The sequence below is a fragment of the Dendronephthya gigantea genome, unplaced genomic scaffold (assembly GCF_004324835.1).
Source record: "Dendronephthya gigantea isolate DGI-Jeju-01 unplaced genomic scaffold, DenGig_1.0 000133F, whole genome shotgun sequence".
In the NCBI taxonomy this organism is placed as follows: domain Eukaryota; kingdom Metazoa; phylum Cnidaria; class Anthozoa; order Malacalcyonacea; family Nephtheidae; genus Dendronephthya; species Dendronephthya gigantea.
In genome coordinates, this window is record NW_021163143.1 from 305,315 (window position 1) to 320,116 (window position 14,802).

At 36.7% G+C, this 14,802-nt stretch overlaps 2 protein-coding genes across 6 annotated transcripts; both read left to right on the plus strand.

The window, feature by feature from the left end:
• Positions 1-880: 880 nt before the first annotated feature.
• Positions 881-13,495, plus strand: LOC114536270 (2-hydroxyacyl-CoA lyase 1-like). 5 transcript variants are annotated; one of them, XM_028557601.1, is made up of 18 exons: positions 881-1,057; positions 6,855-7,032; positions 7,180-7,220; positions 7,302-7,382; positions 7,552-7,624; positions 7,764-7,841; positions 8,064-8,155; positions 8,273-8,385; positions 8,620-8,755; positions 10,228-10,333; positions 10,733-10,816; positions 11,120-11,224; positions 11,640-11,693; positions 11,929-12,029; positions 12,193-12,366; positions 12,577-12,687; positions 12,838-13,024; positions 13,282-13,495. In XM_028557601.1, the coding sequence occupies exons 2-18, from the start codon at positions 6,877-6,879 to the stop codon at positions 13,312-13,314; spliced, it is 1,725 nt and encodes a 574-aa protein (XP_028413402.1). In that variant the 5' UTR covers positions 881-1,057; positions 6,855-6,876; the 3' UTR covers positions 13,315-13,495. The 5 variants fall into 5 exon arrangements, with proteins under 5 accessions (XP_028413402.1, XP_028413405.1, XP_028413404.1 ...); XM_028557604.1 differs by having other exon boundaries at positions 6,877-7,032; XM_028557603.1 differs by lacking the exon at positions 881-1,057 and adding an exon at positions 1,081-1,146.
• On the plus strand, positions 1,454-3,528 carry LOC114536271 (sentrin-specific protease 1-like). The gene is made up of 5 exons (XM_028557605.1): positions 1,454-1,772; positions 1,852-1,919; positions 2,370-2,420; positions 2,783-2,872; positions 3,371-3,528. The coding sequence occupies exons 1-5, from the start codon at positions 1,754-1,756 to the stop codon at positions 3,464-3,466; spliced, it is 324 nt and encodes a 107-aa protein (XP_028413406.1). The 5' UTR covers positions 1,454-1,753; the 3' UTR covers positions 3,467-3,528.
• Positions 13,496-14,802: the final 1,307 nt, after the last annotated feature.

A 14,802-nucleotide genomic window follows, 5' to 3' on the forward strand; every position in this document is an offset into this window, starting at 1 on the left:
AATCACAACAGGAGTATTAACACTAATAGTAATATTAGGTAGAATTTTGCGCGCGTGGCGACATTTTTCCCGCAACAAAGCGAAAATACAGGCCCAGTAGCACATGTTTAACAAAATAGAACATTTTTTGGTAACATGGATATTTGTTTTTTAAATATGCTATGTGTCTTTGTTGTATCCATGTAAATGTTTGACTTCATGTGAAGAGTAACAAAACATCACTTAATGCTTTGAACTTTGAACGCGCTCGAGAAGACGTGTAATCAGAAACCACGTGAAGATCCGGTAAAAGCACTAAATAACAAAAACATTTAGCTCATTGTAAAATAGGAATAAAAACATATGCCTATGCTTACAGTAACCTAATTTTAAATAAGTCAAACATTTCACGAATCTGAGCGATTCAGTCAGGCAATTTAGACGATCAATTCAATTGCATATTTTATCTGCGACTGTGTCATGTTATTAAACACGACTCGCAAGCGTCAAGCCGCATACTTAAAACATCATTTGATGCAAAATATGGAAATCAGCAAAAGAATACAAATGTCAATGGATAAAAAAGACTTTAAAGCATCTGTATGTAAGACTTGATTTGCTTCACAGCACTGACAGCTCAACTGCTAAAGTAAAGCGAATTAGCAAATTGGATAGTACATCTTAATATTCTAGAATGATTTATATAGTTCGTATATATACAGCATGAATCTAGCTGTGATCGATTGTATGCTTTTAGCGTTTCATAAATATACCAGTTAGAATTGTAAACAACTGTAAACGTAACATATGAACTAAAGATGAAAATATCTTACCTTGAATAGTCAAAATAGAACAGAAGCTTTGAAATTTAACAAAAATTTGAAGATCCTGTGTGTTCTACGCATAAAAAACGCGCACGACCACAATTCCTTGCGCTAAATAAAATTTAGTTCAGAACCCCCTCTCTGCACAAATTAGACTGCTGCTACGCTCGCTCGCTTCAGGCTCGCTCGCTCCGCAGCAACCACTGAACCACAGACAAAAAACTAGAAAGTGGTGTTTCACTAATAAATCAAAGGCGAGTCTCGAGTTTTTCTTTATTTGTTCATATTCAAGCATTTGTTATATTCAAGCTTCTATTATATTCAAGCTTCAATGGCCTATGGGGTATTAACTACATTGATTTAAATTCATAATACTAAATTATTCGAAGTGGCTAGACAGCCGGCAGCCGGCTGTATAGTTTTTACTTGTCAAGCCTAAATAACCGGCAGCCGGCCATATTGTTGCTTGAAGTCAGCTTGAAATACTAAACGGCCGGCAGTTATCTAATCTGCAGTATCCACGTATTGTCTACACGAGTATCCTAATACAAAATGCCAAGAATTCGTATTTTCGCACGAATAAAGTTTATTAAATGCCATTGTATATATATCGTGTTGTTTTATAAATAATTTGCAGTAATTGAGCCGTCATACATGAGGAATCCGAATATTTTCCCCTTTTTTTACTTGTTATTCTCTGTTTGAAGAAAATGGTTTCGAGTACAAGATATTTGCGACTCGTATAAACCAGTAAAACCACTACTCAGAAGCTTTTGTTTATATGTATTATTGCAAAAGCGCTGTCTGGCCCCTAATAACCTGGGAACAAAAACGTGCGCGACGCGCGAAAAAGACACGCTATTGCGCGCCTACGCGGTATATACAGATGGCGGGAAGTTGGAATATTCAACAAGTCAATTTGTAATACAAATTTCCAAGATTGTATCCATATGGCTGAAAACAGTAAAGGTAAATTGGAATACACTTAGAAATCTTGCTCAAACTCAAATATTTACTTTATTTACTAAATTTTAAACTATTTGTTCAGAAGAGATCGCAGCAAATATCAACCTAAGCCTAGTACAGGTATCTAATAATCAGTGGCTCAATGACGAGGTAAGACAAGCTTTATACAATCCATTTGGCGTATGGCTACTGTTTCCCAAATCCCAATGGCAAAGCTAACCATAGTGCAAGTGGTCATCGAATGGTCATCCACACATTTGCTAGCCCCCCCCCCCCCCCCTCCCCAACTGACTAAATATACCCCTAAGGAATTAAATCCGCTTTGTATAATCCAGCCAGTACCATCCCTACAGTATTGTATCATTCTGTTCTTGTTGGTGCTTCCCATTACGGTGCAGAGTTCTATGGTGGGCCGTACTTTGACCCACTGTTGATTACTACAATGCATTGCCACATTACTAGTTTACTGTATGGTATTTATACTCTGTCCAACAGATGAACTTACACTCATTTAAGGGAGAGTTTTGCAGCTTAAGGATAAGGCAAGCTTTCCTTAGAGGTTACTAATTTATAATCATTAATTGTTTGGTTCCTTTCTAGATAATAAATTTCTATGGAAATCTTCTACAAGAATGCGCACAGAAGATGCCTGTATGTATATGATTCATTATGTTATGCTACATACATGCATGCACTTCATAATCAATTAATCAAGGATGCTATGTCTAAACACACTATTATACTATAAGCTGTTGAGGAATACATGGCCAATTGCAAAACCATGCATACATTCAAGGCAACCATGGTGTCCCATGATATTGCACTGTATGGTATTACTACACAATAGTGTACATGTGTTATGAATTTTATATGTGTCTTGATCATATATTCCATTGCATGTTCTCTGATAATAATTAGAATAGGTGAGCATTGCTAGGTTTACTGTATATGTTAATGTTATAATTGATTGATTAATTAATTATTGGTATATATATGTATATTGTCTCTTACAGAATGTATCAATCACAATTAAAAACAGCTTCTGTTTCACAAAGTTTAAAAAAGAGGAATTTTCCAATTCATTTGCTAGATGGATGGACAAGGTACACCTGTAGCAACTGGAGAGCCTGCTTGCAGGCTATATTATTAATAATATCAATGCGCCATTCCTCTTTTGAATTTCGAAAGTTAACAGTACAGCAGAAAAAACATGTAAAATACAGAAAATATATAGCCCTGTGATGTTGGCAAATTTTTTATATTTTTGTATTTGTGTGGAAAATGCTTACCCCTTTTTTTAAAGTAGTAGGGGATTAAGCTATACTGTTTAACTTGCCTAGTCCGAAAGTCTAAAAAGGAATGGTGCATCTCTGTAGGTGGTAAAACAATAAACAAAATAATAAAACAATCATGTGTTAATTACATTTTTTCTGTTTTTAAAAGTGACTGACAATACCTCGATCAATTAAGTAGTACTGCTCTAAATTGTATGCATTATTTATGTTGCAACACTATAATTATGTTGAGAAATAACAAGATATTGCTAGATAGTCAACTGTTAATTACATATGAAAAAATAATAATTTATTTGTATTTTTTAGGATAGTTCAGTTCTAAGTGACTTGCTCATGTTCCCTATCAATGAAGATAAACACTGGACACTATGTGTATGTATGACATGTGCATGCATGGACTAGCAGAGTAGACTACTTTATTAGTGTACTACATATGACATATTGTATAGTATATTTTAGCTCACATGTACATGTAACACAGTAATCATGTCCGACAAGGATTTCACAGAACGTCAAGCCTTCGCCAAATGCTTTCCCAGCGCATCCCTACTTATATGCCTTTATCATACACTTCGAACTTTCAGAAGGGAGATAACAGTTGAGAAAATGGGGATAACGTCAGGTGAACGGGACAGAGTTCTTGAGATATTAACCGCAATAATTTATTCCAAAACAGAAGAAGCCTATGAAGAAAACGTAAATCTGTTAAAGGAAACCAAATCAAAAGCTGTAAGAAACTATTTCTTTGACAATTGGCACCCTATAAAAGAGCAATGGGTTTCTTGTTTTAAGGATTCAACTTTTAACCTTGGTGAAACAACCAACAATCGTTTAGAGAGTGCTAATGCGAAGATTAAAAGTGTTTGCTCTCGCTATGCAACACTTTTACAATTTTTTACAGAAATGTTTGCACTCCTTGGAACATTGCGGAATGAAAGGACACACCAGAAAATTTATGGCAACATTACGCAAGCCCATATCAATTGAATCGTGTGAGGAGGACATCCGCACATATGCTGAAGTTCTAACACCATACGCTTTCAAACACCTTAAGCGTCAAGTTGAACTTGCCAAACGTTTAACCGTACAACAGGTTTTGTCCGAGAACAAAGTTTTAATAAAGAGTTGTACCTATGGTGAAGTAACAGTGTCAGGTAACACTTGCCAATGCACGTATCCTGTGAAAATGGGACTTCCATGTAGACACATCCTTAAAGCCAGAACTGCGCTTAAGTTATCTCGATTTGATCCTTCCCTCCTCTCTGCCAGATGGACCGTTGAATACTATAATAAAGCTTCTGAGGCAGCCAATGTGCCAACCACATGCGGCATCAGCAACGTCGATGTCCTTCATGAAAGTAAAGAGAAATCTACCACTTTGACGCAAGCCCAGAAATTCCACAAGGCAATGAATGTGGCACGAACCCTGGCTTCACTGGCAAGTGAAGGCGGAATGAAGACATTTGACAGTAGAATGGCTGATCTGCAACAAATTCTCAACCTTTGGCAAGCACAAGACAGTCTTGGAAGATGCAGCAACACTGAAGACACAACAAATATTGATGAAGAAAAGCCCACCAAAACCCAAAACGAACATTTTCGTAACAAAGATCATGACATACCCTATGATAAAAGAGATTTTGGTCCCATTCCCCGTGATCAAAAGAAGGCCAGTAGAAACAAAAACAAATCAAATGTTCCAGGTGACGTTGCCAAAACTTCTCCCACCATCCTCGCTGATAAGTCTAAGACTGCTGGTACATCTTCACAAGTAAAGAGCAAAGAAAATGATTGCAAGCAGAAAGAGCTTAAAAACATAAAAATGCCACCGAAAATGCTCAAGAGAGGAAGGCCCAAAGGAGCGGAATTAACTGTCATTGGGCTACCCAAAGTAAAGAAAGCAAAGAAAGGGTTGCTGCCATTTTGCAAGGTGAAAGCAGTAGAAAAGGACAGGATTCTTTTAGAGTGCTTTGTCCGTTGTTCAGTTGCTAACAACGCAATCCAAAGTGGTGATTTAATACCACCAGAAGAAGTCGAAACAAATCCTCTTAAGCTTCCAGACATGATTCGTGACAAAGAGAATGTCGATTTGAATAGGATTGAGAAATATTTTGTTGCCAATGCATGGAAAGTTGTTCTTAATGTCAGTGAAAAAAAGAACAAGACAAAGTGGATATGTCCTGGATGTTCAACCACAATCAGCAGCAAAGATGAAAGTGTAGCATGTGAAAGGTGCCTGTGTTGGTATCATATTAAATGTACTTCACTGAAAAGACCACCCAAGACAAGGAATTGGTTTTGCAGCAAATGCAAAGCTAAGCACGTATAAAACTGGTCACTAATTACTAGACTTTGGTATATAAGACAATGAACACTTATACTTAATAATAATATTTTGATAACTAAAATCATATTTACACATTTTGATGTAAAGATGGATTTCTCGTGACGTAATTTGTTTAGATTGCACTGGAGGCAGAAGAGAAATCAATAAATCATTTTCACTAACATAGATTTAACAACATCAAGCGACCAATCATTAATTTTTGTAGTTTAATAATAAGTACTTCCGCCTCCAACACAAACATTGCAACCCGTCTATACAGTCTATATACATACTTTAATATTAACCAAACCTGGCACTACATAATTTTTGGTTCCAGCAACGATATTGACTAGAAGCCTTACAAAAATATATTTCTTCATACTTGCACACCAACTGAAATCCCGAAATTACGCCATCGCAAACGAAGAATACTGCCGGCCGTTTAGTATTTCAAGCTGACTTCAAGCAACAATATGGCCGGCTGCCGGTTATTTAGGCTTGACAAGTAAAAACTATACAGCCGGCTGCCGGCTGTCTAGCCACTTCGTAAATTATTACTATTAAAGGCCAAGGGGCATTCTGCAAATTGGAATCAATTTTATTTAGGAGCACCAACTCGAATCCCTGCGTTTTTTCGATCTTTAAGTGGAAAGCAGTACTTGGCTACGTATCCTCTCTGTGCTGGTATTGGCAAATTTACCCTGCCTCATGAATGTTTTTAACCGTTTGTGCATTGTGGAGCAGTGTGACCATGCAGATATGAACATTTTATGAGCAAAGCTGCTCAAGTCTAGTTAGACTGCCCTCTACTGGACTAAATTTAATTATTATTAAAATCAGGTGGTGCTGTTTTATGTGCATCTGACCGAATCTAGCATAAATATTACCAAATATTACCAGATCTGGTTACATTGCATAATGAAATGAGGGAAGGTTCATCCTTTCTTTATTGACTCCCTATCAGATATAGGAGTTTGATTTGGATAAATAAATTTAGATAGTTGCTGCATTTTTCTCAACTGCTCCTGATCAGGTTATCAACTACAGCTGTATTCTCTATATTATTATTAACTACAGCTATTTAACAAATAGATTACAATGAACTGTTGTCTGTTCAGTTATAGATACATGGTATGACGTCATATGTGATAAGAACAAAAAAAGTGGCCACGAGCCGCCGGGGCGAACACTCTTTTGTTCTTATCACATATGGCGTCATACCGTGTATCTATAACTGAACAGACAACGGTTCATTGTAATCTATTTGTTTTATATAATAAAACTGAAAAAAATCCAAAATTAATTGAATTATTTGTTTGCAATTTAAAAACAAGAAAATCGCTGTGACGTCATTCCGTGCGTCTGTCCTTTTATAGATCATGGCTCTCGACCAATGAAATTGCTTGAATTCTTTAGGTTATTATATAAATTATAATAGACAACTGTATTCTCTATAAATTATAGTAAAGAACTGAAAACCTTCTAGATGGATTCCATTCAAGGATGTCAAGTTCTTTGTGAAGCGCTTGTTCAACAGGGAGTCAAATATATGTTTGGAGTTGTTGGGATACCAGTTATTGAAATTGCTATTGCTGCACAAGCTTCAGGAATAAAATATTTTGGCATGAGAAATGAACAGTCAGTAAGTAGACCCAATTTCATGATTATTTCCATTCAAAATTTTTTGTTTCAACATGACAGGATTAGGGCTTTTTCCATGACTTTTTCAAATCAACATGAGACAAATTAGTTGAGCTGAAAATTTTTTTTATTTTTTATTTTTTTTCAGGCATGTTATGCAGCATCTGCTATTGGCTATTTAACACAAAGGTAGCATATTTTAAATTTTAACATCTCAAATCTGCCATTTTTCTAACCAACAGAAATCCTTAATTGTTGTTTGTTTTATAGACCTGCAGTTTGTCTAGTTGTGTCTGGTCCTGGTCTGCTCCATGCCCTAGGTGGGATGGCAAATGCAATGGTTAATTGCTGGTAATATGTTGTAACTTTTCTTATCCATAGAGATATTAACATGGTGTGATTACTCAGATGTGTGCAAAGAACATGAAGCATAATTTCACAGAAAATATTGATGTTAAATATTTAGGAATGTGTAGTGGTGATGGTCTGAAATTTTTACCTTCTGGTATTTTTCATACAGGCCATTGATAGTCATTGGTGGTAGTAGCGATAGAGACCAGGAGAGCAGAGGAGCCTTCCAAGAATTCCCCCAGGTTTGTATTTACTATATTTGCTATGTATATATCCTGGTGCATTTTTTGCGCTTGTTTTCATGCGACGAAGTAGGTGAAACCTAAATCCGATGGTGATTCCGAAGACCTTAGATCATCTCTTAATATATGTATGTTCCAGGTTGAAAGCTCTCGTCTGTACACTAAGTACGCCAGTCGACCAAACAATGTCGCAAGCATTCCATTTATCATTGAAAAGGTAATTGTTGAAGTAGAAAGGTTATCTTTTTCATGAAAAAAATTAGTATGCTTATGTTGGAAGTATTTCGTGCTATATTATCCATTATGAATGGGGACTACCCGGTACCAGTATAGCAGAATCAAGAGGTAATAATTGTACGCTTTTGAAATTGTCGATTTTATTTGAATAATTTCAAACTAAATCTTTTTTGACATTAGTAGTTCTTTTAATTCTTTCCAGGCTGTTCGTAGCAGTATTTATGGTCGTCCTGGTGTATCCTATATTGACATTCCAGGTGACATGGTGCTTGGTACAACAAGAGACTCTATAAGGTGTTGTAGTTTTTAATATATTTGCATATTCATTACTTCATGTTTTTGTGGCTGCTACTGCGGTGACCTCGGAATAATGCACACTTAAATAAATTACGAAATATGCTGTAATTTTAGTGCTGTCCCAGATTGCTTGCCGCCGCCAACATCTCAGGCAGATCCAACTGATGTTGAACACGCTCTGGCCATCTTGAAATCGGCAAAACAACCGTTAGTTATCATTGGAAAAGGTGCGTGGATTGATTGGCCCCTCGTAGTGGCAATAAAACATGCCTTAAACCATTTACAAAGAAATGTGTTTTTCCCCTACAGTAAACGTATGAAAACGGAGAAAAATATTTTTCCAAGCAGAAATGAAACAGTCCTATTTTAATGTTAACTTTCAGCGGGAAGTATTGACACCAAAAGCTGGCTGAATTAACTTGGTTAGTTACTCATCTGTATAGTTAATTTTGCTGTTAAAGGTGCTGGATATGGTCGTGCGGAGAAAGAAATTTGTAAGTTTGTGGAGAGATTTCAATTACCATTTCTACCGACGCCAATGGGGAAAGGTGTGATTTCAGATGAGCACCCCCTGTGTGTTGCTGCAGCAAGATCAAGGTGATAAATGATGTTTTCTCTTTTGAGCCTGGTTAGACCAACCAGGACCAACCCACGCACCCAATGCACGAGTTGAGAAACGACGTGAGAGGGAAACTAAATTGTGACAAAGGAAAATCTTTACTCTCCTTATTACAAGTTCGTCTTGGCAGCAGATAATAATTAAAAACACATAAAAACATTTATCCCGCAAACCTTCTTCCCTGTACCTTGTCTCAAAGTTTATGACAGGATCTTAGCTCATCGTGAAAGGTCGATTCCGAAAAGATTATACTTGTCCTCAAAAAAAAATGTATATATACAGTAGGAGGCAAAAGTTTGAGTCCAGTCGTTGTAGAATTCCAGTATTAAATCCTGGCAGTGTTTTCGAGTTAAGACATGCGCGCTAGTGTTTCAGTACTGTAAACCATATTAATTGCACACTTTTTTCGTCCTAATGATCTAAATTATAACAAAATAAAGTTCTTATTCCTTTACACTGCCCAAGATGGGTGGGGAAAAAAGCAAAGTGATGGTGCACAAGGACAAATAGTTGTATTAAGTATTGAAGGATTCTTTCCTCGTAAGATCGCAGAAAAAGGGAGAATTTAAAAAGGTGGTATGCAACTAACCTTGGAGAGGTTCGAAGAAACTAAATCCTACTCAAGCAAACTTTTAGCTGCTTCGGTCATGCTCGGTTTGGCAATATTGAAAGATATAATAGGATCCTAATTAAAGAAAAGTATCATCCAATTCTTCAAGGACATGGAATTTCGTCTGGTACAAAGATGATCGTGCGTCTAACTGCATGACAATCCCCCTAAGCACATGCACATCTTTTATGTGCCAGAAATCTTTTAGAAGCAAATTGGTTTTGGTGATCTCGTTCTCATGGCTTTCCTCTTCAAATTCCAGATCTAAAACCTATGGAGCGCTTATAGGACCGTTTTAACCGGAAATGGGCGAGGCACAGACCCGTCAGCCAGGATGACTTGAGGCAAGTGGTCAACGAATGCTGGCAAGGTATTGAACGTGCGACATTAAAAAACCTATGGAGTCTATGCCAGAAAGAATAAAGGTCATTTCAAGAGCAAAAAAGAGGGACACTAAGCATTGACATGTAATGCATATTTGCACATTAACATACGTAAAATGAATATCATAACATCTCATAGTTGTTGTACAGCATGTATTTTTCTGTTTACTCATTTACTTTTTTTAGTTCACTTATCGGTAAGGTTTTCTGTAGGATATTAATATATGCTGCTATAACAATGAAATACAGTCACTGGACTCAAACTTTTGCCTCCTACTGTATATATATATATATATATATATATATATATATATATATATATATATATATATATATATATATATATATATATATATATATATATATACATTTACATGTAGTTGCCGATTGATAAGTATTGGAATTTTTCATAATGATGAACAAGGTGAGAATCGTGAAAATGTGATATATTTTCTAGAGCCTTGCTAAAAGCTGATGTTGTATTGTTACTTGGAGCAAGAATGAACTGGATTCTTCATTTTGGTCTTCCGCCCAGATTTAATTCTCAAGTCAAACTTATTCAGGTTTGCTTATTCAGGTTTTAGTTTTGAGGAAAGTGATTTAAAAATGTAGACACTGTCATGCAGAATTTAATGTTCAGGCACAGTCTAGTACAGAATTTATATCCTCAGACAAAACTAGAGGCTGCAGGTTCCTAGCTTTCTCCATAAAACTTTTATAAAACTTGTTTTTGTGTAACTCGTAATTAGGCCTCTAGATTTGCCCAAGGAGTCGATACTAGACGGCTAGACGAGACTCTCTCTCAGCTGCTAATCTAGCATTGCCTGCTTTTTTCTTTTTACCTCGCGAATTTTTCATTTTATTTCTGCAAATATAAGCATGGCATACACATTACAGTATTCAGTGGGCTTTTTCCTATAACTGTTTATATTTGAGTATAATGATTCTGTTACGATGTTCAGGTTGATATATCTCCTGAAGAGCTTGGAAACAATGTGAAACCAGCTGTCGCTTTGTTGGGTGACCTATGTTCAATTATGAAACAGGCAAGCTTTACACATTTCTTTATTTGTTTTTCATTCATCTACACTAACGTCCTGTTGTTAATGCACGGTGTACGAAATATACAGTAGAACCACTCTGCCTCATAATGTGTTCATGCAGAGATGATTTTACTTGTCATGAAAATGGTATAAATGACAATTTTGAGGGGTTGTATGCATTACGAGCAATTTTGGCGGAAAACTGTGTGTTTGAAGATGTAAAACATGGAGTGACTGCAATTTACGCTCGGGATGTGAAGTTATATTCTGTTAGAAATAATCGAAATTAACTTATTTTTCCTTTAGCTCAACTCCAGTACACAACACAAAACAGAAACTGAATTTACAATATTACCAAGCTGGAGAAATGAGTTGAAGAAAAAGATGATTGCCAACGTTCAATCTAAAAAGGTCGATAGCTAGTGATTCAGTGAAATACCAACGAGGTTTAGCCACTGGGTTTAGCTGCGTTGATGCCGCATTCTCATCTCGGCGTCAGAAGTTCGCCATATTGGTGCAGGTTTAAAAAAATATCCAAAAAAGTCGCCTGAGAGTAGCCTATAATGCGCATGTATATTTTGGATTTGAAATTAAAATAGAGAAGTCCCACTGTCAGACTTTAAAATATCAGAAACAGACCTTACCAGGCCTGCACCATGCCATTTTAACTGATAAAACTAGAATTCTTGGTCCATAATCTTTTCAACTATATAAATTTTGCCAAAGCATCATGGTCTTAAGGCCAGAGTCTTCTCTTTCACCATCAAGTGTCAAATTTTATACGTTCAAAATGGGCACAAGTTTACGGTACATGCATTATTTTTAGGAACTTGAAAATGATGATTCAATTCCGATGAACTTTTACAGAGCATACAAAGAGGTATGTTGACAGATCTTAACATCGAATGCAAACGACGAAATTGTGCGCAAACAACTTGGTAAACAAGCGAATTAATTAAAGATGCTGTTGGCTGTTAAAGACACTGTTTTTATTTTTAAGTAAATACAATTGGTAAACCTTAAATTGGACCGGTAAATTTCACATTTCGCTCTTTTGCTTGCGATACAGCGAGAAATGAGATTAATGGAAAAAATAAAGCATCATTTTCCCTCAGATCCGGCAATTTGTACCACGAGATTGTATTCTTATCAGCGAAGGAGCTAATACGATGGATATTGGCAGAACAGTTTTACCATGTTATCTACCACGACATAGGTAGGTTACTGTCGCTATAATGATCATGACAGCATACACAGAAATATTCTATCACCTCACTGACCTCAGCCACCTTGACCGTGTTCACGACAATTACGACTAAATGGAAACAAAGCTTAACATAGTTTACGAGATCCTAATAAGGTTACATTTTCCTCTGCAGACTGGATGCAGGAACCTTTGGTACAATGGGAGTAGGTCTGGGTTTTGCGATTGCTGCAGCAGTGTTGGTGAAATATAAAGATGAAAGGTTGGATCCTCCGGCAGGTCGTGTGGTTTGTATCCAAGGTGATAGCGCTTTTGGTTTCTCGGGAATGGAACTGGAAACTGTTTTCAGGTAGATCAATAAACCAATACAAGCGGTCACAATACTACGTGGTCACAATAGTTGTCCATCCATGATGTTATGCATATTAATTGTTAAATAAATGACATAAATTGTCTTTGTAAATCACACAACACGGAAACCGAGACCTTTACTACCTTCGTGGGTGAGAAAATATACTCAATATTTGTGAGAAAATAATTTCTGTTTACTTCTTCTCAGATACAACTTACCAATAGTTTTCATTATTTTAAACAACAACGGAATCTATAATGGCGTGGATGAAGAAAGCTGGAAAGATCTTGCAAGTTCATCCGAAGGGGCTGCAATAAGGTTTGTCAATCAGCTTACGATATAATTGTGAGTCGTATGCTCTGGGACAAATATAGGATTACGTCATTTCAGCCCGAACATTAGCACGAAATACCCTTTGAGTGCGAATCTTTTATTAGATGATAATGAAATGATCGCATGCATTTTTAGTGCTCCACCAACCGCACTGTCACCATCAGCACGATATGAAAAAATTATCCAAGCATTTGGAGGTACTGGATATTTTGTAAAAACACCACAAGAGCTAAACCACGCGCTGAAGGAAGCATTTGAAAAAACGAATGAAGCATCGCTCATCAATGTCATGATAGATCCTTTTTCGCAGAGGAAACAACAGGTATGTGCAAGCATGTGTACTGGGTTTTTATAAGGCTATTTTCCCCAACGTTAGTGCAAAACATAACAATACCCCAGTTTGCTCATAAACATTTCTAAATCCCGAAAGACCCAACTTAAATGAGCACATTAAGGGGCTGTTTACATGATCCAGCTCAGCCCAGATTCAACAAGGCGTGAGATGACTTTGAGGCATTGAAATGAGTAAATAACATGAACTTAGCGCTCGGCTTAATTCAATTCAATAATTTTTTTCAGGAATTTACTTGGTTGACACGTTCAAATTTATGAGCTGTAATAAAACCAGAATGCAGAATGGGCAACCTCTTACGTCCAAATGTCATGAGGTGTTCGTATTTCATGCGATTGCATAACATATAAACACTTTGCCACAACAATGTAGAGGTCGAAAGTCTATGAATTGAAGTGCTATAGATCAAGAAGAGTAAAAGTGTTTACGATATAATTGAAGGGGGGGGGGGGGGGGGGCGAGATTAATTTAACCATGCTTAACTCATAAATTTTTAAAATAAATTTTTAAAAAACTTTATATGCTTTGGACTCAGTGCTTCAGGTTAGTGAACTTAATTAAGAATTGAGGCTCTTGCTCTTTCCAAACCAAATACCCCTGTTCCTGTTGATTTGCAATGCGATGGAATTATTGCAAATTTAACAAGGAACACCGTTTATCAGACATTGTCTATTTGTCTCTATAATTTGCGCGGTTGAACTTTACCACGATAAAGAGCTTGTTGCGATAAAGTTCACTAACCCTGGAAACGAGATTCGGATGCTGTGCAGATGTTTTTTCTGGATTATAGTACCAAATCCACGCCTGTACAATTTTGGAGCATTTCTTTCATCGGAGAATTTTGACCTTTTTGCGAAGAGTCACAGACAATAATAACAATCCAGGAAAATGGGACAAAGGTATTAACGCCACTGTAATAATTGTAATTTAATACTTACAATGTAAATTGTATTTTACGCGCCATGCACCTCGGAAATAGAATATTTTAATTAGCGACAGTCTTTCAGAAAAACGGCAACGATAGCAACGTAAGCAAAATCACTTCTTCGCAGTTCACTGACCACCTTGTCCTGCTTCTGCAAAATTCTTGAATCAAATTGCACGAGACATGCCTAAAAGCTGTTGATGAACTTTTATAGGACTTATTTCAAAAAACACCGCTAAATAAACATTCTTTATGTGTTTATAAACTGAGACCTTATGACCTCGTTTTAGTGGGAAAAATTCTTGTGATTTTCGTACGGAATTTCTCTTGGGCCTTCATAAATAGGAATACAATCATGCTGCCAGTCAGCTGCCTTGTTGAGTTAAGATGTTTCCCAGGGGCCAGGACACCAGCAACTAAATCTGAACTCCTTCAAATTGTTACGCCATGCGCAGTACGTTGTGACCTAGCTTCTATTGCATGATTTCAGTTGGGCAACGATGTGGTTTTTTGATGCGACTGTGCATCCTGATTTCTTAATAGATCCTTTCATCACGGTTTTATTAGTTACACTCGTCTCTCAAGCAAATAAATCACATATTAGCATTATATCTTTATTAGCCTAATTTTCAAGCATTAATAATTAATTAAGCCTCTGTGCATGGCGGAGACTCAGAGTGTTTTAGGTCAATGGTAATTACAATAAACTAATAGAGTATTTGGATTATAATTCCAGTCTCAAGCTATTTAGCGCTATCTAAGACTGGAACCAAGCTCCGCGGATGAGCGCAGCCGCACGATAAGCGGATGACGAAAAGTGCGT